This window comes from Crinia signifera, chromosome 1 (assembly GCF_055691185.1).
Source record: "Crinia signifera chromosome 1, ASM5569118v1, whole genome shotgun sequence".
Taxonomy (NCBI): Eukaryota; Metazoa; Chordata; class Amphibia; order Anura; family Myobatrachidae; genus Crinia; species Crinia signifera.
Window position 1 is genome coordinate 131,096,762 of NC_139217.1, and position 24,362 is coordinate 131,121,123.

Consider the following 24,362-nt stretch of genomic DNA (forward strand, 5'->3'; position numbering starts at 1 on the left):
ACCGACCCGGGTGGTTGGCTGGGAGAGTTGATCACCAGCAGTGTGTGAATGCTATGCTATGGTGATCCTACCCCCTCTGACCGTTCTTTGGTGCCGCCACCATTTTACAGTTGTCAAAATAAATTTGACATTCATTATTTGAAACGCCAGCACTTGTGTCCATGTCATTATTTTAGTTAAGCTAAGTTAAGTTTAAGTGTTAATTTATTTAAGAATAAGGATACCGATGGTGAGTTTAAGGAGTATTAGGGGATTTGACGATTCAATGAGATGAGCTCTATCTGTATATACTCCACTAGGATGTAAACGCGCCTTAGACTCAGAGGCCACTAGTTGATCACCAGACTACCCCAGTACAACCCACCTGAAACTGAAACTAGCCTTACACTTGCCTATAACTAAAAGATAGGGCACTTATGTGGCATCCTGCTTATTCAGCTCTCAGTCATTTTTATTTCTAGGTTTGCGCATTGTCACTGGTAACAAAGACACAGGGGACTATGTAAAAACCAGACCCGGACTAAACCCCGGACCGCCAGACCGGACATGAAAATCTGCAGTCCGGAGCTTGTAGTGTCCAGTCCGGGGGGTGTCAAGTCCAGAGGGTGGCTTGTCCGGGGGGTTCCCTGTGATAGCTATCATCAGGGACATGGGGAAGGGGAGATTACAGCCTCCCCGTGTGGTCCGGACCGTCCAGTTTTTGCTACATGCCCGGTCCATACAGGGAGGCTTTATTCTCCCAGTCCTCCACTCCCTGGTTACAGGTGTCACAGACAGCCCCCCCAGGCAGGACACCCCTGGACAGGACACCCTCCGGACCAGACGCTACAAGCTCCAGACTGCAGAATTTGATGTCCGGTCCAGCGGTCCGGGGGTCTTGTACTGGTCCGGTTTTTACCTATACCCAAGACACAGTACTATAGACTGATAGAATTCAAGTGTTTAACTTTCAATAAGCCTGGGAATAAATAGTCTTTGTTCTCTAACTAAAAAGCATTTCTGCAAGTCACAATGATTTCCTTAACACAACCGTAGTTCCTGTTACTCACTCAGATTTTGTGTAAGAAGATCAGGGTTTTTTCTTGTGTAACATGCAGCTTTGTAAGAACTGCTGAGTAATGCCAAAAAGTTCTCTGCAGCTGATGCAAACTTAGGGAATTTACATCATCATTCAGCAGCATGTAACCTGGTACGACAGCAGCTTAAATACTGTACAAATTATCAAACCCATGCGGAAGCTGACTCGGTCTACAGTAATAGGGTAATAGGACAGTGTGAATAGGCAGGTGTTACTAAGAAGCAGCTACTAACACTAGTTATTTGAAAGTTTACATCAGAAGCACACAGAAGTCTGTAGGCTCAGCAGCTACAGAGCACAGACAGCCAGACACTACCTGCACAGCACTTTTCTATTACTATTTATTGTCTTCTTGCTCAACATGTATAGGAAACCTGTTCCTGCTGATGTACCCATGATTTCCAAATGTACCTACCCTGCAAAGGAGTCGCAAGGCATGTTACCCTCAATTACCTGCAAACAATCTGATGGCACCGGAGAAAAGGTGGTGCTGAAAAAGAAAGTAACTTTATTGAGAGGAATCTCAATAATTATTGGAACTATCATTGGAGCAGGGATTTTTATCTCCCCCAAAGGAATTTTACAGAACACTGGGAGCGTAGGAATGTCTTTAACTGTGTGGACCGCATGTGGCATTCTCTCTCTCTTTGGTAAGTGTCAGCGTTCAATTCTCACTGTGTTAAGTTACATCACATATGTTACCATAAAACTTCTTGCATGGATTGACATGACTTTCTAATATAAATCAATATCAAATGTAACTGAATTATGTATAACTATGCATGTACCTGTAACAGTATGTCTTAAATATACTTTGAACTTATTGTCATTTAAAACATTTATTTTACTATAGGTAGCTGATCATTTGATTTTTTTTTAATTTATGAATTGAAGACAAAGTTAAATTAATCTTTTTAATATTTTCTACGTTATGCTTTTCTATGATTTTCTAACAGATTTTGACGTGATAAATCTGTAAAAAAAACCTCTTTACATGAACTACGTTATTGTTCTATGAAGCCGAGTGTGTGTGTACATTTGTTCCCCACAGCTAAGCTGCTATTGGCATTATACAGAGGGTGTGTGTCTCCATGCTGACTAATTATTGTGTGACCTTAACCTGCTCATTGCCAAACCCTGTAGTCCGTGGTGTAAGCATACATAAAGCAAATTAATTTGTGAACCACAACTTACTGTTACACTCTTGCATTCAGTATGACAGGTTAAAACTATTAATTGAATAATTAAAAGTAAAAAGTGTTCAAGAAAATTAATATTCATGGTGAATTGTAAGCTTGCGAGCAGGGCTCTCCTACATTTTGACTGTCTGTAAATACCCTGTTTTGTTGTAAGTATCACTATCCCCTTTGTAAAGCACAACGGAAGAAACTGTTAATAAATAATAATAAATAATGGTGGGCATCAGGGCTGCCAGGGACTATGTAAAAACCGGACCCGGTCTAAACCCCGGACTGCCGGACTGGACATCAAAATCTGCAGCCAGGTGCTTGTAGTGTCTGGTCCAGGGGTTGTCCCACCCAGGGGTGTCTTGTCCAGGGGGGTCCCTGTGATAGCTATCACCAGGGACATGGGGAAGGGGAGATTACAGCCTCCCCGTGTGGTCCGGACCGTCCGGTTTTTGCTAGATGCCCGGACCATACTGGGAGACTTTATTCTCCCCCTCCTCCTCTACCTGGTGACAGGTGTCACAGGCAGCCCCCGGACAGGACACCCCCTGGACAGGACACCCCCTGGACCGGACGCTACAAGCTCCGAACTGAAGATTTTGATGTCCGGTCCGGCGGTCTTGTCCTGATCTGGTTTTTACCCGTACCTGGGCTGCATCAGAAAATGTGGGGCCCAGGACTGATAAAATAGACTGCACCCCACCTGTTGTTACTAGTGTTTGCAGGTTCAAGCAGCAAGGCTATAACAAATAAGTGACTACCTTAAAAAAAAAAAAAAGACATTGATTACAGTGGTTCACCCTCACAAAATATAAACCTGGCTCTGATGCCAGGTTTTTATTTTGTGAGGGTAAAACACTGTAAAAAAAGTTATTGTTGCATTTTTTGTTTTGTTTTAGGGAATTTTTGTTAGTTACAGCTTGCTTCAGCCTAAATACACACACACACACACACACACACACACACACACACACACACAATATCACCAATGTTAGAGGCTCAGAGACGGTGGCAACGGCTCCTCCTTCGCCTGGCACAGCAATTGAATGCGGTGGGGGCTTTCTGTGGAAGCTCTTGGCTTTCCTGCTGCCCACTGCACTGCCTGTTTTGAATGCCACCAGGTAGCAGGCGGCTGTCACTAATAAATGTCAGAGGCGGGCTGTATCTGTGCTGCGAGTTGCGGATGACCCGTGGCCTGCCGCTGTTGAGGGGGGCTGGCATCCAGATGACCAACAGCCAGGCGCAGCTGTTTGTGAAGGGGGGTCCTTGTGTGGGCTGCGTGGATAGAGTGACCTGGACCCTACCCTCTGTCAGAGTGGCCAGGCCCTGGACAGTTGTCCCCATAGCACCCCCCCGATGGTGGCCCTGATCATTTTATTCAGCATAAGTAACTAATATTATTTTGGTATTGTAAAATACAATAGTATGTGGATGAATGAACAATGGTAAAGTAAATTGTGCAATTCATAAGCATTTATTGTTTGCTATCAACCATAAAAGCCTTTCAGTGATATTGTAAAAACAACGCCTACAGATGTGTCCCGCTACACTGTTGTTGCATATACTGTAGCAGCTTACTGTAGCAGGACCACAATGCAAGTTAGTGCAGCATACTGAGTTTGTTCGCATCACTGTTGGGTCTCATTGAAATAAATGAGAGGCGAGTACATGCACTTGTTGGCTCCCGAACACTTCAATGGCACTTCAATGAAGTCAACGGGAGGCAGACACATGCACACACCAGCTCGAATTCCCTTCAATAGCATAGCAGGAGCATGTGAATGCCCACTCCCTGCTATGCTGCAACATCCTTGCTGCGATGCACCTAGATGTAAAAGGGATACATCTGTATGTGTGCAGTGTTGCAGTGGACATGAACTGCAGTGCCTGCATTGGTGTGGGTAAGAGGCCTGTGTTTAAGAAAAGACATTGATACACTTCAGGGTTTGCTCATTTATTGGGCCAGATGCACTAAGCTTCAAAAGTGATAAAATGGAGAGTGATAAACCACCAGACAATCAGCTCCTACCTGCCATGTCGCAGACTGTGCTTGAAAAATGTCAGGCAAGATCTGATTGGCTGGCGGATTATCACTCTCCATTTTATCACTTTTGAAACTTAGGGGCAGATTTATTAAGCTTGGAGAAGAGATAAACTGGAGATAAAGTGGAGAAAAGGTAAAAAGAGATAAAGCACCAGCCAATCAGCTGTGTTTGAAAAAGACAGTTGGGAGATGATTGGCTGATGCGTTATCTCCTTTTACCTTTTCTCCGCTTTATCTCCAGTTTATCTCTTCTCCAAGCTTAATAAATCTGCCCCTTAGTGCATCTGGCCCATTGTGTTTTATTCACATGTGGGTCCATATAAGTGTTTACAAGAAATCTTATTTGAAAATGTACAGTATGTAGCCAAAGAGATCATCGGGGTAGATGTATGAAGCAGTGATAAGGGAGAAGTGAGCCAGTGGAGAAATAACCCATGGCAACCAACCAATTTTATATTATGCGGTACTTGTGTAGTTTCACGGCAGCAGTTACACCGTCAGCGTAGCATCCCTGTCAGAATTAGCGTAGTGTTCCTGTGGCCAGCGTAGTCAGTCAGAAGTAGTGTAGTGTTCCTGTGGCCAGCGTAGTCAGTCAGAAGTAGCGTAGTGTTCCCACGGCCAGCGTAGTTAGCGTAGTCCGTTATTCTTGATGATTGTACTGTAATGTGTAAAGTAGCTTTAAGTGTTATTATTACAGGTTGAGTATCCCCTATCCGAAATGCTCGGGACCACGAGCATTCCGGATAGGGGAATTTTCCGGTTTTTGGAATAAATTGTTTTAGCCATACTTACCTGTCCCCTGATGGTGTCCGGTGGTCCCTCGGCGTCCACGCAGTCCCCGGGCGTCCAAAGCAGGCCTCCGGCATCTTCTCCGGGTCTCCAGCGGTCCCAGGAATGCATTGCGTGAGTGTGCGCGCGCACCGGTGACGTCACCGGCGCGCGCGCACACTCGCGCAATGCATTCCTGGGACCGCTGGAGATCCGGAGAAGATGCCGGAGGCCTGCTGTGGACGCCCTGGGACTTGGTAAGTATGAAAAGTGGGTTAAGGGGGGTTAAAAAAAATAAAATAAAAAAAAATTCGAATGATTCCAAAAACCACGGTTTTTGGAATAATTCGGATAAGAGATGCACGGATATGGGATACTCAACCTGTATTATTATTATGATTAACTAAAATCCAGTTACAGGTTAACAGATGTCAAAGGTGCAGGTGCACAAATTAAACTCCCAATTTAAAAATTTTGCAATAAAATTTTGCATTTTTAGCGAGGTTCCTCAGTTTTAAATTGGGAGTTTAATTTGTGCACCTGCACCTTTGACTTTGTATGCAGTTCTACTGAAAGGTCTCCGCAGGGTCGCACCTCTCAATTGGTGTGCACCCCAGGACCCCACCCCTGTATATCTAATGCCGTGTATTTCCATACACATTAGAAGGCCAGAGACCCCTTCTGCGCCTGGTGGTAGCACCCACGCCCACCTGTCCTATATATTGGTTTTAATTAGGTTCCTGACATTTCTTAGACTGCATGCAGAGCAAGATGAGACCTGCACAAATGTTTAATGGATTATCAGATGGGGAGGGGTGAATTTCTGGGTTTTGGGCCCCCCTGGACTGGTGTGGCTGTTTGGCCTCAGGAGCAACACAAATTAACACTTATTTTCATATTCACTTTCATCCCTATTGTGTGTTTTATTTCAATGTAATTCATTTCTCACCTTTACCTCTCACTACTTCACCTCTCTCTACTTTATCTCTCATTTTTTACCTCTCACTTACTTACCCCTGCTATCTTTAGCAGCCTCTCTCACTAACCTATCCTCACTTTGTTTCACTATATATTTCTTTCAGTCTTGTGTTGCCCTGGGGTCACTCGGCTGCACCATTTTGGGGTGCCCTGTGCCCTAGATTTGTACCCCTCAAAATGTTAGGGACTTGCCCGACTAATGAGGTCACCTGGACGCGGTGGGCAAGCCGTTACTTATGGCCATAAATAAGCGAAGAACCTCGCTAAAAATGCAAAATTTTATTGCAAAATTTTTAAATTGGGAGTTTAATTTGTGCACCTGCACCTTTGACTTTGTATGCAGTTCTACTGAAAGGTCTCCGCAGGGTCGCACCTCTCAATTGGTGTGCACCCCAGGACCCCACCCCTGTATATCTAATGCCGTGTATTTCCATACACATTAGAAGGCCAGAGACCCCTTCTGCGCCTGGTGGTAGCACCCACGCCCACCTGTCCTATATATTGGTTTTAATTAGGTTCCTGACATTTCTTAGACTGCATGCAGAGCAAGGTGAGACCTGCACAAATGTTTAATGGATTATCAGATGGGGAGGGGTGAATTTCTGGGTTTTGGGCCCCCCTGGACTGGTGTGGCTGTTTGGCCTCAGGAGCAACACAAATTAACACTTATTTTCATATTCACTTTCATCCCTATTGTGTGTTTTATTTCAATGTAATTCATTTCTCACCTTTACCTCTCACTACTTCACCTCTCTCTACTTTATCTCTCATTTTTTACCTCTCACTTACTTACCCCTGCTATCTTTAGCAGCCTCTCTCACTAACCTATCCTCACTTTGTTTCACTATATATTTCTTTCAGTCTTGTGTTGCCCTGGGGTCACTCGGCTGCACCATTTTGGGGTGCCCTGTGCCCTAGATTTGTACCCCTCAAAATGTTAGGGACTTGCCCGACTAATGAGGTCACCTGGACGCGGTGGGCAAGCCGTTACTTATGGCCATAAATAAGCGAAGAACCTCGCTAAAAATGCAAAATTTTATTGCAAAATTTTTAAATTGGGAGTTTAATTTGTGCACCTGCACCTTTGACTTTGTATGCAGTTCTACTGAAAGGTCTCCGCAGGGTCGCACCTCTCAATTGGTGTGCACCCCAGGACCCCACCCCTGTATAGGTTAACAGATGTCATCAATACTGTCTCAGATGTATGATATGGCAGGTGTGAATGTGTTCATGAAACACCCCCACTATCCAAGGCAGCCAGAACCATGGCGAGCAGATGCGTTACGCGTCCGCCCAACCTTTTCCTACCTCCACTATCCACGTTGGCGTGGAGTTGATTTCATAAATGTGGCGAGCGCAGCGAGCCACCGAGCCCGAAGTGTATAATCCGAGTCCCCTTGCGGGGCTCACTGTGCTCGCCGCACTTCGCCAGACTATATAACATCATCGCCACATGGATAGTGGGGTATGAAAAGGTCGGGAGGACGTGTAACGCGGGACTTGCCACGCTTCGGGCTGCTGTGGATAGTGGGTATTTGTAAAAGAGGCATTTGCCTCCCATGCTTTGGGATGCCGTGAATAGTGGGGGTTTCAAATGGAGGCATTTGCCAGTATGTAACATGGAGCACTGGAAAATGCCTCCTTCATTGTAAATGAGATGCACTTGCGTCCGCACCCCCTCTTTGGACAGGAGACGCATGCGCTACAGAACCCCTGACCCTGTTGGAAGGGTGGATGTACCCTGCCGCAATAGCTACTCAGGCACAGGAGCATCTCATTGCTGGAGCGTCTGAGATGCTCCTGCGTCTCAAACAGATGGAGCGTCTCTCTGCCGGCGCCAGCATGATCCCCTCTCCGCCAAAGAGAGGGGATCATGCTAGCGCCGGCGGTGTGAGAGACATGCTGACTAGGCTTGCCAGGGACGCGGGGGACAGAGATGCAGTTCCCAGCAACAGTACGGTAGTTACCTGTGTAGTTTCACGGCGGCAGCCTACACTGATAACGTAGCTTAGACTGCCGCCATGAAACTACACAAGTAAGGCAGCCGTTGGGCTACGCTTTTAGTGTAAGCTGCCGCCGTGAAACTACACAAGTACCTACTGTATTATGCAAATTATAGATGTTACTTTAATGCTGATGGTTGCTATGGGAAACTTCTCCACTGATCCACTGCTTCATACATCTGCCCCATTGGGCCTTATAACCAATGCAGGGAAACTACACTTACGATCCCATTTGATTATATATCTCTGCTTTTATTTTTTATTTTATTTTTATATAATGGGATTTAGCTGCAATCAGGCAGATTGCTAGACTCTTCTGGGAGTCAGGGATACATACCTGTACCTCCCAACCAGCGGCGGCTCTTACTTCTTTGGTGGAGGGGGCTGTCACAATGCAGCCCCCCCCCCCAACTCCTCTGCCGCCGCTGATCTGCTCCTGGTCCCTTCTGCTGATGCCACTGTTGAAAATCCCACTCCAATACACCGATCCCCGGTACAGTGCCAGCACATGCGCAATAGCTTCATACATACTGCGCATGCGCTGGACCCAGCCTCTATAGCCCCAGAGACAAATTTAGGGTCCTTGGTCCGGCGCATGCGCAGTATCGTCCTCGGTACTGCACATTTGCAGAACCCATTATTGGTGCTGCCCCACAGCTGTGCATAGAGAGGCATCCAGGAGGGATGGGAACACCTTCCAATTGGACTGCATTGAGTGACTGGCAGGTCGGACTTCCAATAGAAAGTGACTGCCAGTCCCAGTGAAGCCAGAGTAGTCTCACAGACTGCATCTGGCTTCACTAAGGCAGAGAACAGTGGCGGATTTAATTTGGGATATTGCTGCTATTATTATTGAAAGTCTATTAGACAATCAGGGAGAATTGGCAAGCATGCCATCTATGTAAAGTGTTCCATTCAATGTAAAAGATTTCTGTATACCAACACCCTGTAGAAATACTGTAGACATCTACATTGTTAAAGTGTGTGTAAGTGTGGCACTGGGCTACTACAATGCTGGGAGAGGAGTGTGGCACTGGGCTAATAGAATTGTGTATGTGAGTGTGGAACTTGGCTAATAGAATGGGTACATAAGTATGGCACTGGACTATTAGAATCCTGGGTACTTATGTATTATCTGGGCTCCCATGTTAAATGCACCCCATTTTTTCATACCCCTACTATCCAACTACACATGGAGTTGATTTTATATAGTGTGGCGAGCGCAGCGAGCCACCGTGCCCGAAGCGTGGCGAGGGGACGCGGTCTCATAAGAAAAACGGGGCCCAGATATTACATAAGTAACGAATCCTGGTGTGGGAGAGTGGTACTGGGCTAATGGAATTTTGGTATAGGAGCATGGCACTGGCCTATTAGAATGGTGTATGGGAATGTGGCTCTAGGCTATGTGAATACTTGGATGGGAGTGTGGCACTATGTTATTAGACTATTGGTATGGAATGTGGTGAAGGCAGGAAGCTACAATTAAAATGAGAGCAATTCACTATTTAGCAAAGCGCTTACAGGCGCCCCTCACATGCTACTGTTGGGAGTTGTAGTTTTGCAAAAATCATAATGCTGAATCATATCCATTATTTTCTACTCCTATAAGACATACTGACTGTTCCAAGCTAACCAATTTACAGTAGTGGTGTATTTATAATGAGTGCAGTGTGCACATTGTACACTGGCCCCTGAGTCCCAGAGGGGCCTACATATGTTGCTCCCATTTTCCTAATTCCCTCCAGCAGCAGCATCAGGAGCGCTGCCAAAATCGCTTAAAAAATGTCACAGTGGCCATATTACTGGTGATCTGCGCATGCGCAGTGGAGCCTGAGTACTCTAGTGTTTAGAGTCAACATCACTGCATTGCTGCCAGCAGCAAAAGCAATGCGAGAATCCTATGCGCATGCACAAATCTCTGGATAAATGGTATGGCGGCCATTTTTCCGGAGATTTGTGCATGCACATAGGGTCTGAGCTCTACAGTGCTAGACCCTACTACACTGCACTACTCCTGGCAGAAATGGAGGAGGCTGCACACGGCCCGTCTCTTTTTTTAAACACGCCCCTGATTTAAAGACTTGTTATTTGCCATCTAGGGTTTTTCTATTTACTGTAGGTTGGTAATGTATGCACTACGAAAAGTTACATGTTGCAAATTAGTGCATTAGAATCTCATGACATTTGTTGATTATTGAATTAGTTTACAATTTTATTTATTCTACTGTACTGTGCTCAACAACAAGACAAGTACTGCTAAGTCCCATTAACCCTTTGAGTGCCAAGGGAATTTGTCAAAATACAGTAGGTGTGAAATATGCCAAGCAAACCTTTTTTATTAAACCCTTTGAGTGCCAACATTGTTATGAGCGAGCCTCAAAACATCTGTTAAAAATGCCAGTGCCGCTCACAGGGACTGTTCTTTTATTGGGTGCAATATTTAACTAAACTTCAATTAATTGACCTGGCTGGGTTTGTATTTATTTATTTATACCAAAAGAACAGTCACTGTGAGCAACTCTGGCATTTTTAGCAGATTTTTTGAGGATCGCTCAAAGCAATGGTGGCACTCAAAGGGTTAACCTGAAATGCATATTAATTCCTGTACAATGTCAGATGCAGTTTTCTGAATGATGTGTGTTTGGAGATTATGCATTACAGTTTACAAGTTAGCTATGAACAATAATGCCTCCCCCTTCATCCCTGCTTGATGCTGCACTGTATATCCACAACAAATTCCGAGTGTGCGCAAGCACACATGACCAATAAAGTTGATTCTAATATGATTTATACCAACAGGTTTAAAGCATAAATGCCTACCCTCCTGCATTCTGCAGGAGACTCCCAGAAATAGCAGCAATCTCCCTCTCTCCCTCATTAGACTAGCAATCTCCCTCATTTCACCTAGCGCACATTACTGTTACATTTTTTTGTGAAAAAAGCAACGAGAGATAGATACATTTACATTGAATCATCAGCACCATTTCCCAGCACTTTAGCAAGTACTGTATAGTATCAATTACTAACTGATTTGGGGCTCATCTACATTTGGATATAAGTCATTTTTAAAAGATTCCTCTCAGATGTAGTAGTACACACCCACACTTCTAGGTGCCACGTTCACAATTTCTTTTCACAATCTTTCCATATATGGAACTAGCCACACCCTTTGGGAGGAGCATGACACGCCCCCTCAATGGGGTGTGGTGCAAAATTCTACTTCCCACTATAATCTCCCTATAACTAGTTTTCAAAAGTAGGTAAGTATGGTTTAAAGGATATTTTCAGAGCACTGACGTATGTGAGATAATGAAAGAAAGGGTGTGGTCAGCCTGCTGCTTTTATAGCACTAGGCAGACACAAAACTTCTTATCTCCTATAAAAATGAGCTTTCATTGCTGGGGGCATCAGGGGCAGACGACAGGGCACCCGTAAAGCAGGACAAACATCATTCCAATCCATGGGAGAATACTGTGCCAGTCAGGAAGGCAGGCCACAGTCTGTTACATGTGAGCAGGCTCAGTTACTGCATGCTCAGTCACACCTTCATGTACAGTAGGTCAGAGTAATTAGTGTTTTTATTCTTGTTCCCAGTGTTAAACACTAGTTTGCAGGAATCTATAATTTGCAAACTCTCTTTGTTCTAGGGAATAGGATTGCCACCTAGCAACAGCTGATGGGTTAGGTGCAAGCCTCCTGACATACGCTGGAATGGTATAGTGAAATACAATTTTCACTTATCTTACCACAGCCAGGGGAGTAGGGAGCTTAGCTGCTGGTGCATGACATGTGCACAGCAGGTCATGCAGGTGCACTCTAGTCACATGCTCCTGCTGTATATAAGGCTAAGCCCCGCCCCCTGAGGTCAGATTTTACAGAAGCCTACGGATGGCAACCCTAAGGTGGAACAAGAGAGAAATACCATTGTATGCAAATACCATTGTATGCAAAATAAATGTTAACTAGAACACTCATAACAAACATAGATCAGATCTGAGAAACTCTACTGGAATTAGTAAGAATGAAAACTGGGTTGGACTAGCAACCAACAATAACTGCCATGCTGTACTGTAGCCAGGCATGTTATAAACTGAGGCAAACTTGTCAGTATAGCAGAGAAGAGGAAATAATTACTTTCTGATGTTTAGGTGGCTGCACTTGTTGCTTCTTCTAGGCCTTTTGGAGTGCCTTGAATCAAAGAATAAGTTAGGTATATAACCGAACCTTAGAGAGTACAAGCAGCAGACCTAGCAAGGAAATGGGTGGGAAGGGTGGGAGCTGTTGCTAGGTGGCAATTCTATTGAGTTTGCAGATCATAGATTCCTGCAAACTAGTGTTTGTTCGTCGGGAGGCTTGCCACCTAGCAACAGCTGGTGGGTAGACTACCATACACCTTGTGGTTGCTCTAAGGAACGCTATTCTTTGAGTACCAGAAGGCCTCCAGTAATGTCTAAAGATAGTCGGGGGGCCCCTCGGGGGGCTCGGTGGCTCGCTGCTCTCGCCGCCCTTTCTATTCTCAACTCCACGCCGACGTGGATAGTGGGGGTATGAAAAGGTGGTAGGACGCGTACCGCCACCCCTCGCGGACTCGCTGCGCTCGCCGCGCTTCGGGTTCGCGTTGATAGTGGGGGTGGTACAGCCTCAAAAATTACATTTGGGGGCCATTGAACATGTTTGATAGTAATTTCAATGCATTTGGATGCATTTCTGTTAAAAAAAACGCATGCGATCGAATCGCATGCGATTTTGTAAAACAACCTGTAAAAACTGCAAAAATCGCATCCAATCGCATGCCACTATATATATATATGGCATGCGATGGCATGCGATGGCATGCGATGGGAGCCGTGATAATCCACAAGTACCGGTATGGGTTATTATGTCAGCAGTGTCTAGGTCGACAGTCAAAATGTTGACACATGAAAAAGGTTGACATGCATTAGGTTGACATGGTCAACTGAAGCAATTTATTGACATGGGAAAAGGTTGACATGCATTAGGTTGACATGGTCAACTGAAGCAATTTATTGACATGGGAAAAGGTTGACATGGGCTTTTAACTATTTTGGTGTCTATGTCAACATAGGTCAACATGTACACCCCATAACTGTCCCCTAGCATGGTTTAGTGCACTCTTTACACTATTTAATTCTCCGTCTATGCCCACTGGGATGGCAAAGTATAAACAAGTCGTTTTTTTTTTTTTAAATTATGAAAAAATTACAATACCCTCTTTCATGTTGACCTTTTGCTTGCGTCTGCCTTTTGAACATGTCCCTTAATGGGATACGGTCATTGGGTCTACAGCAAGTTGGTCGGCAATCGTTAGGACGACACAGTTAGGTCGACATGGGTCAAGGTCAACATGGGTTTAGGTCGACAGGTCATTAGGTCGACACAAGCATTAGGTTGACAGTCAAAAGGTCGACATGGGGTTTTTCACTGTTTTTTGTGCCATGTGCCGACAGGCGGTATTTCATGCCCTACCATTCACTAGGGTGGTGGGAGAATAAAATATTGTGCTGAGCGTAGCGAGGCACCATGTCTGAAGTATCACGAGCCATGCGAGGGGATGCGGTGCAGAGGAAACTGTGTCCATGTCGACTGTGTTAACATTCCGGTCAAAAAACAGTTAAAAACCCCATGTTAATCTTTTGACTGTCAACCTAGATACTGTCAAGTTAATGCTTGTGTCGACATTTGTCCCATGTCGCCTTAACGGTGTTGACCTAACGATTGACGACCAACTTGCTGTGGACCCAATGATCCCAACCTCACCTAATGACGGCATCCCTGTGCATTTGCATTCAGTTATGCTGATCACTATTTAGATTGCGATTTTAAATGTAATTTTCTGCCCCATTATGCTGATCCACTCCTATTCTTTGAGACACATTTCCTGCTAGTTCCCATCATTTTATATTGTCATGCAGATAACCAATCTCGATCACCTACCACTTGCCCACTTTCAATCTGCCACCAGTTTGGTTCCATCTTTATATTACTGTATATGCACAAATTCGTATTCTCCTGATCATTAAATGAGATGAGATTATACTGTACTCACAGAGCGTTATTTCTTGGAAGTTTATTTAAACTGTGCCTGGAAGCTAAAAACAAAAAAAGATTATTTTTACAAAAGACTTTAATTAGCAGAGTCTCATTAGTACACTCTCAGGGATAGTTTCTAATGTAGCAAATAATCCACAGTTATCCATTATTTCTGTTTTTTTATTGCTTTTTACTACTAAATAATTGCTTCTTGTTTGTAGCTAAATGTTATATCTACTGCGTTATCCCTAATGGAACACTCTTAAATCAATCCAAAGACAAAGCTAAAAAAACGATGTGACAAACATTTAGTTGCTGTCTGCTCCCTGAGTAGATAACAATGTGGGACACTGGAGAGCCAATAATCTGCTTTTTATCTACAGATAATTGTTATTTGTTTTACTCTTACCAAAAACACTAAACTTTTGATCACAGTTCTTATGATTTGCACATCAAGGGAATTCCACTCTTTCCCCCTAACCTATAAACATGGGCTCAGTGGTTAAGTGTACTGAATGTAAAACAATTCATGAAGAGCATTGCTGGAGATCCTGACCCAGTGTCAACGTCTTGTGGTCTTGGATAAGCAATTGTTTTTAATATTCTAGGCACCGAAATGTCAGCACGCTCATGTAGGAAGGGAAATGGTGTCTGGGGAAAACGGCTGTATCACTTTGTAGAAAAACAAAAAAAAATTATATACAAGATCATTGCACACATTAATAGCAAGTGTGTACACAGAATGTCTAAACCCTCGAAAGAGTTTGGACTACCCCAAGCCAATTGCATCATTGGTTATTCTCCCCATTGTGTTCACACATATATGCTTTAGATTGCTTTAACTTCTTATGAGCAGAGCTCTCAACCCTTTTATCTTTACGATAGAATTATGCAAACTGGAAACTTTCATTATTTACCTATGTAGAGTTATATGGGTGCCAGATGAAGGCCAACAGTTGGGACCCCGATTGTCAGTATACTGACATCGAAATCCCGGTTGTCCAAATGCCCAACAGTCAGGATCAAGACTGGCAGGGGCTATTCTCCCTCTTGGGGGTCCACGACTCCTATAGAGGGAGAATAGAACCTGTGGCGAGTGCAGTGAGTCACCGAGCCCGCAAGTGTCAATGTGTCTAATTATAAAACTTCATTGTAATTACTTCCTAAATCTCCTTTTTGTAACACTCCCTGTTGTGGAATAGCCCACGAGGGCTATATTCTTGATTTGTTTGAACGCCTGGTTTCAGATGTAATGTCCTGTTGGACTTACTCACCCTCAGGATAGGCTAAAGCTTGTTAGAAGAGTTTGTTTAGCTTCAAACTTTGGGTCAGTCCAACATAAGTAAATATTCATAATACAGTATGTCTTTTAGGTACTATAACTGGTTAGTGCAATATGTTTCCTCATATACTGTATGTCAGTGATTTTGTTTGTAAAATGTATATTGGTAGAATTTAGATAATCCCCCACATAGTCATCTTCATACAAATTTAAAACAGCTACAAGTTTGTCATAGTAGTGGGAAAATACTAATATATATACATTAATTTACCCCAAATAGTTTGTCAGGGGAACCCCCTTATCTGGTTGCTCACAAGGGTCACAGACTGGTCTGCATCAGGTGCCTAGTCTGTGTTATAGTACAGCCCTTTATTTAGATTTCTGCTTGTGACTAGAAAAATGCTAATCCATCGAGGTTATGTTTGGCCAATTTTGTTTGCATAGCCAATCATTGAATACAAAAAAATCTTCAAATCACTGGGAAATCCTGGGTTTGTAATGTATGGGCGCAGATTGCTGCATTAGCGAATGTTTAAGTCTGAGGGGAAAGCACAGAAGCTGAATTGCTTTATGATTGCTGATGTATTGTATGATAGTAGATTCTTTTAAGGATACTGGGCCAGATGTATCATATCAAGCTTCAAAAAGTAATAAAGAGGAGAGTGATAAACAACCAGCCAATCAGCTCCTACCTGTCATTTTTCATACCCAGCCTGTAACACAGAAGGTAGGAGCCGATTGGCTGGCTGTTTATCGCTCTCCATTTTATAACTTTTTTAAGTTGCCTCATAGCCTAACTTAACCTTTATAAAAAATTGGAGGCGTTCATTAATACTGCATAAACATGATGCTTTGCTGATTTCTGACATCATTGTATCTGGCTGCAGAAGGGCTGCACATACATATCTTGTATACTGTACATTATGTTACTTAGTAGAACATTTTGCTTCGGACAGATGCTCAATGCTCTTGAGCTTTAGAGACCTATAAACACATTATGTGTTTATAGGTCTCTAAAGCTCAATCAGGTGGAGAAAAGCAAAGACACTCCCACATAACCAGCTGTACAAGTCTCTTATTATCTGCGAGTGTTACACTATTCTGGGATTTTGCTGCAGTTTTATTAGGTTTAACTTAAGGTGAACAAATTCACCTGATAAACTATAAAAAGATAAGTTTTACAGATACATCTGTATTAAGTGGTGTAGCAAATGTATTTTCTTATTTGCATCTCAGATTCAGCATCACGCCACTCAAGTGTACTGGGACGCAGTCCTTAGCACGACAACAAAAAGGTCATCAGCCAATAGAATTTTTCACCGTTTTTTTCCCCAGAACAGGTGTTTTTCAAACGTAACTATCCAAGTGACAGTCAGCGAAGCGCGCCATGCGAGGGGTGCGCAGTACACTTATACGTTTTGGTTTTTATGTTGATGTATGTTGACCTAGACACAGAAATTTGATAAACTCATGTTGACCTTTTTTCATGTAGACCTTTCCATGTTGACCTAATGCTTGTGTTGCCCATTTCGACCCTGTGGACCTAATGCATGTCAATCTTTTTCATGTTTCGACCTATGGCCTGGTGACAAATAGTGGTCGGCCCATTGACTGTCAACCTTCTTAATGTCGACCCTATGACCATTGCCCATTGTACTGTAGACATTGGATTGCGACTTTAACCCCTTGGGTGGTATGCCGCAGCGGGCTATACCACTATTATAGAATAGGTGCGCGCCAGTGGTGTCCAGGTGTGCAGCACCTCTAGAGCCCCATCGCACTCCCCCAGTCCCCGTCACAACCCCCCCATCACCTTTGCTCTGTCCCCTGACCAGGCCACCCGCCGTCAGCTGCCACTCATTTTATTTTACAGCAGCAGTGACGTCGGCGGCAGGCTCAAGTATGTTAGGCAGGGCTCGGGGGGACTTGGGAGTGCTCAGGCACCTGAGTCCTCCTGAGCCGCCGCGAACATCCCCCAGCCTGACGCCAACGTCACTGCTGAATATGACAGGCGGCTAAGGCAGCAGTGGCAGCAGTGAAGCTCCGGCTTTTAATGTCCTGTGGTGGGTTTTGCTGGGGCAGGGCAAACCTGCCCTGTTAGGTTTGTCCTGCCCCAGCAAAACCCACCACTCAAGGGGTTAAACCTTCAGACTCATCCACCAAAGATGTGCAAATGTCACACATCACATTGATCATTGTAACATAGATAGAAACATGTAAGAGTCTATTTAAATTCTAGCATTGACTGCACACCTGTTGTGCAAATACACACTGATGTTGATGATGATGGATCCTAGTACATGATAGCTGACTCCAACAGGTACATTTTGATTGTCAACCTTCCTTCGTGGTTGCTCCTATCGCTCAACCATTCCTTTCCTGCCGGCTCCTTTATCTCAAACCTTCAAAATACTTCACAGTGGTAGGACAGTTACTGGGACATCTTATCATGACCACATGCAGGGCAAAATGTTTGTCCTTCATGAGGGATATCATATAGGGTATACTTGAGCTATAATCATATTTTACCATTAATATTTTCAAGAGAAAATATGTATCCATGCTGTTTTCTAGTGTTTTTTCCCCATTTAAATCAAATTTTGATTTGTAGGTAAATCTGCGAATGGAGCTATTTACACCTATGCTATTAATTGAATATTTTCTGGATTTTTTTTGTAAAAATCCTTCAATGATGACCCTGTTACGATGGGTTTTGGATACACTCACTCGGCTGTGAATGGATGTGTAGCCATACACATTCATTCCTTCAGAGAGCACATTGATTTAGCTGAACGCTAGCTATGCAAATTTGCAGCTGTGCCATAAGGTCTGAATTACCCCTATATGTAATTGCACTGTTTTTAGTGTCTGCAATGTCTGCCTGTATTTTGCACACAAATGCCTTTATATTCCCCTATAGCCCCTATATAATATATAAAGCCATCAGATTTAAGTGCTCTCATAAATATCAAAATGCTTTGAAACAAAATGTACCTGAGTGCTTAATACATAAGTAAGTGTAAGTGCATTGGAAACATAAAACACTGTTATATATTATACGTTTTCAAAGCAATGACCTTCACCGTTAATCTGTGTTTTTTTCCATCCGTTTATTTTGTTTTGCTTTCAAGGACAATCCATTTTTTAAGAGATATTTTTTTTTTTTTTTTTACCAATTTCTTGATTTGTTGATAGAATGGTCATATTCGCTAATCCTTCTGAAACTTTGAATTATAATTACATGTATAAAACATTAAATACGTTAAAACTGGTATATATGAATTTATAATTGTAATCATTACAACAAAAACTAATTTGCAATGCAAATAGTTAATTAAGAGCTACAGTTTTTATGGAAAATGCAAATGAGAGCTAAATATAAAAAAAGGTTGTATCTGATCGATTTGTTCCGTGTTATAAGTGACCTCTCGTTCTCTGTGGAGTTCCATGGACTGCAACATGCATCCTTGTGTTTCCCTGGGCTTCGATGTACTGTTGGGTCTACTCTACTCATGTTGTTTATCTGTTATACTGTATATCACTTTTAATGTGATATATAGTGGTTTAAAGTAGAAATTCAGATACAGTTAGATTTCCAGTGACGCAAACTGAAAAATAGACCGTTGCAATCCTGGGTTTATCTGCAGTTCTTGGGTATCTTGCAGTGTTGAATTGCAGGTTCTGTGCACATGCCAGCAGCACAGTGAGTACACACTGGGGATGGGGTCTTTGGAGGCAGAGAGCCAAGAACCAGGAGCAGCAAGAGAGGCAGCACTGTTCAGTACAATTACCGGCGGTTAAGGATCAGAGGCTTGGAGGGAAGGGGGCTCCTAACGTGTGCCGGGGCACTAAGCTGTCTGTGTTCCTGCCCATTTAACATAAAGGCTTTCTGGGAACTTCTCTAAGTTGAGTGTCCCAGTCACATTGAGCAGACTTTATGCACTACCACTCTCTTTCTAGGCACCTCCTGAATGGCTAGTTACAGTGAAAGGGAAGGTGATAACAGGGAGTCAGCACTCTTCTCTGCTCTTCACTCCGCACCTGCCACCAACTCTAACATCCTCAATAACGGTCTGCTATGAGGCAGCCATTTTGTGATAGAAAATTTTAATGGGAGCAAGAGCTCTGCAGACAAGCAGATCTGCAAGCCCTGGCAGTGGTGCAGCACATAGCACTCGCAGATCCCCTGTGCCCACACTTACCCAGCCCCTCCAAACCATTGTGAGGTATGCAGGGGCTATTGCTACACACCTGCCTACAGGGACTGGAGGTAAAACATTTTTTTTCACTCTGGCACTGGGGCTAGGCATCAGTGTCTGTGTGAATGATAAAAGTTATATATGATAGCATAAGTGCTGCTTCCCAAACATCAGCTGTATTAGGGCAAAATATTGAAGTGCAGGAAGGGGTCCAAAATACATGAGAGCCTAGGGGCCTTGTGTTAATACAGCCCTGATTGAGTATATTTCATGCCAGTCCACATCAACATGCATGTGGGTATCGATTGGCTGCACAAATTGTACCTATAGAAAGTGGACATTTCCCCTGAGAGCAGGACAGATGGTTCAGTCCAATTTGGACATATTTTGCTAAATAAATTTGTGACTAAGGGCCTAATGCAGAATGGATTATTAATTAGAGAATTCACAATCTGGTCTATTATCAAAAGACTGCACATATGCATTTCGCAAATAAATATCGGTAGGCATAGCAGTTACCTAGCAGTTGCAATTTTATTGACAGGAAGCCAGTGTTTAGGGGCATAAACATGGCATGTGTTTGTTTATGAAACCGCATGCGTACCAAAGGTTTTTCGGGTGAGTCTCTGACATTTGCGCTGACCACTTACAGCCTGGCTCTTTAGCAGATAAGTGGAATCCCTAGACTTACTCAGATGGAAAAAACACTGATGTTTCATTTTTTGCAAATGGATCTGCGAACGCATGGTTACAATATTTGCGATGCATTCTCAATTTTGCAATATGCTCAAGGCCCATCTGTATTTCTGGGTGGCGGCTTTGATCCTAAGCAATTGCTTTTTCTCTAACTAGTAATCCATGCTAAAATATGCCTTAAGTGGGGTATTCAATTACCTGTGATCATTAGTAGTGGGTAATTGTGTCGCTATGGACTATTCAATTATTCCCAATAAGGCAGCGCAAGCCACTGCTTATCTGGGACTTTGTTTCAGCTGCCTTAGGCAGCAGAAGCAAAATCCATGATAAACACCCATTTTCGACCGATCCTGTGTTTTTGGTGACATTATTTTTTTGGGGTGACCAATTGAATACTTTGTATATTTGGGCAAAATATTTGTATTTAGATTGGCCACTGTATTAGTATCTTCACTAGCTCATAAATACCTCTTTTACATTTCACAATTAACCTGTGTTGACCCAGGTAATAAGAATGTTAACCCGGATTGCATGTGAATGCGTCGGACCCGGGATCGTGATCCCAGGTTGGACCTGGTTTTGCGATCTGAAAGGGGTATAGTCACTCGGTCAACCTGTTTATCAGCTCTAAACGCTCTGTTTTTAATAGTTGGTCAAATGCTGTAAAATAAAGTCAATGTAGGATGACATCATTGTATCAAAGCACTGCAGTTATCTAATATTCATAGCTCAATATTTATTTATTGTAGCTTTAAAAACAAATGTATACTGTAAGAAGGCATACTATTTGAAAACTAGTAATGTCGGAGGACTGGATGGCAGTTTTTCACTGTTGCAAGATTAATTTGCCCACAGTATGTTATTTCCTGGTAAATAAATCTTCTTATTAAGAATGAATATATTGCATCACAGAATTAGCACTACAAGGGTTCTTGTGGGAACATTCTGGAACTGGGAAATCTTTATTGTTTAATTAATACTGCTAATTTTTGTTTTGTACTGTATGAACAAAACTAATCAGCCAGATATTATTAGCTTCAGCAATGGGTTACAGTTACAGGACTTTATGAAATCATTGGTGGTTAAGGCAATGCATCCGCTTCTAACTGTCACTATCACCTGAAAAATAGTCAGAAGCTTGTCTGTTGCTTTGGTCAATGTCTCCACATTATCCCTCCCCATGTCGTGATACATACAGTATAAAACATTCACTGTGCTGTAAAAAAAAAAAAAAAAACTCCTTTAAACTAACAATGGGACTGATTCCTGTTTGTAAGCAAAGCAAAAATACTAAGACGGGAGTTCTATTTAATATTGGATGTTGCCTATAGCAACAAATTAGATTCCACTTCTTTATTTAGCACCTTCTAGACCAGGCATGTCCAACCTGCGGCCCTACAGCTGTTGTGAAACTACACATCCCAGCATGCCTTGCCATAGTTTTGCTACCAGGGAATGTTAAAACTATGGCAAGGAGAGCCACAGGTAGAAAATGCCTGTTCTAGACGATAACAGATAGAATCTGATGCATCAGTCAGGTGAGTGTCGCTGAGTGCATACATACTGTAGCTGAACCCACATCAGGAATGATAAGCCTCACTCTAGACTTCTTAATTAGTAAAGTGGGCTGCTCCAATCCGAGTAGTGGATGGTATCTTGTCCGCTGCTGCCCTGTCAAGTATTTTCCCACTACTGTGACATACTTGTCGCTGTTTTACATTTGTATAAAGATGACTATGTGGGGATAATCTAAATCAGTGGTTCTCAAACTGTGGGTCCTGACATCCAAGTGGGTCCCGACCTTCTCAGCATGGGGTCACGAGTACATGTGTCTGCTGACTACATATGTGATGTGATGACCTTCTGCAGTCACTTGCTGGGGGTCCTGTCATTATTTATATTGTCTGATGGGGTCCCAGAGCAAAATAGTTTGAGGATCCCTAATCTGAATTATACCAATATACACTTTACAAACAAAATACAGAGGTCATCACTGACATATATGAGTATATGAGGAAACATATTGCTCTAACCAGTTATAGTTCCTATAAGACCTATTAGAAATATTGACTGCTTTTTGGACTGACCCAAAGTTTTGAAGCTAAACAAACTCTTCTAACAAGCTTTAACCTGTCCTGAGGGTGTGTAAGCCTAACACAACATTGCATCTGAAAACGGCTGATCAAACAAACCACGGACATAACTAACAATAATAATAATAATAATAATAATAATAATAATAATAATAATAATATTTCTATAGCACTTTTCTCCCAATAGGACTCAAAGTGCTTTACCATTGTCTTTACAGCTCAAAATACAATATATATGCACAGGGGCGATAGTATCCAGTGCCGCTGTCACAGCCCTGTTATAATAATGGACTAGGGAACATGGATCTTTACAGGTCCCCATTACTGCCAATAGGTCCAAGTTAGCTGCCATGTCCTGAGGAGTCATAGCCCTCCTTGGGCGATATCTGGTCAATTCCATAGGCAGAGATCTATTTTGAGGGGTTGCGACTGAGAACCATATTGAGTGGTGGTCTGACCATGTGACTGGGTTTATCTTTAGGTCAGAGACTTCTAATCCGATCTCGAAGACAAGATTAAGAGTGTGACCACTTTCATTTGTAGCAGATGGGATGACTAGGGTGAGCCCAAGAGCATTCATTGTGCACATGAGATCTTGGCCAAGGCGTGAGAGCTCATCATCGACCCATGCATTGAAATCCCAGAGGATGAGCCATCTTTGGTGCACCAGAACTAGCCCAGCGACAATATCTTCAAACTCTTGTAGAAATGTCTTTCCATCTCCAGGGGGGCGGTAGATGAGAAGTAATCTGAAACCCAATTGTGCAGAACTCCGGGAAGCAATGCACTGAAATGAGTGAGTCATTTCCCTTGGGCAATAAGCAATAAGCATTTTCCATTTAAACACAGCATCCCTCGTGGGCTATTCCACAACAGGGAGAGTGACAAAAAAGTCACGTAAGCATACACCCCACCATTGGCCCCTTCCGAGCAATCGTGAATCACCGGCAAAATGTGTAGTTTGCATACACCCCACCATTGCCCCTTCCAAGCAATCGTGAATTACCAGCAAAATGTATTGCAAAATATATTTTTTTTTGGCATTGCCAGTTGTTCAAATTCATGTGTCTTAAAAAAACAGCTATATCACACCCATACTATTAAAGTATTAGTAGTTTTAGCGAAAAGTGGTTAGAATTATTGTGACATTTCTGTGGAACATAAAAAATAGATTTACAAACTAATTTTGGCTTGCTTAGTTTATAGCCATTTGACTGATAGAGTACTGTAAGAAAGTGGAGAAAAGAAACTCTTTTTGCTGGGGCACTACTTATTTCTTTAAATCAAAAAAAGTATATTAAAATATATTATATAATTGGATAAAAAGATATACAAAACATATATGAACATACAGTGTCTAGCTAGTACACTCTCACTTCATGCAATTTATCGTGCTATGGAGTGTATGTCTAGAGTGAATTGGTTAAAAGATAACCGTTGTGGGGAAAAAATATTACTTTAATGTACAATGTACGTAGATATCTACCACTTTAATAAGTTGAGATGACTCTGCTGTCTGATCTGTACAGTGTTAATTACACTGTCTGTTAAATGTAACAGATCACTATACTACATAGGAGTAACAGAAGCTGAATCTGCTCAGTAGAGCATAAAAGGTTTATTTAGCTTGGATTGTAAATCTAATAGAGAGTATAGGGATAGTGATAGTAAGAAAAGATAAAGCATTTGGTGCAGAATACCTACTGTGCAACATCATGTATGAATTATATTGGATGCAGCATGAGTTTCTTTTGTTTACCAAATTATCTATATTGATAGTGAAGAAATATGTAGAAGGTAGAGATAGAAAAAAGCCAGTGCACGACTAGCCACTAACACTTACTGGTTCCTCTCATGTATAAATTACAGCGGAGAGGAATGTTCAGCGTTTAAGCTCCGTGTCTCAGAATCCTGACAGTTCTAGAGAGTTACTACTGTCGGCACCTTGCCCTTTAAATGTAGCCGATGAGTTTACTCCGAATG

At 42.8% G+C, this 24,362-nt stretch overlaps 1 protein-coding gene across 3 annotated transcripts in view; it reads left to right on the forward strand.

Moving 5' to 3' along the window:
• Positions 1-24,362, forward strand: part of SLC7A11 (solute carrier family 7 member 11) — a 248,006-nt gene that overhangs the window by 25,832 nt on the left and 197,812 nt on the right. For 2 of the 3 annotated variants that reach the window (XM_083173663.1, XM_083173671.1), the window contains exon 1: positions 1,160-1,728. In XM_083173663.1, the coding sequence (XP_083029789.1) occupies positions 1,440-1,728 (289 nt within the window). In that variant the 5' untranslated portion in view covers positions 1,160-1,439. Of the gene's footprint in view, positions 1-1,159; positions 1,729-24,362 lie in introns of those variants that run through there. The other variant, XM_083173680.1, reaches the window with a different exon arrangement.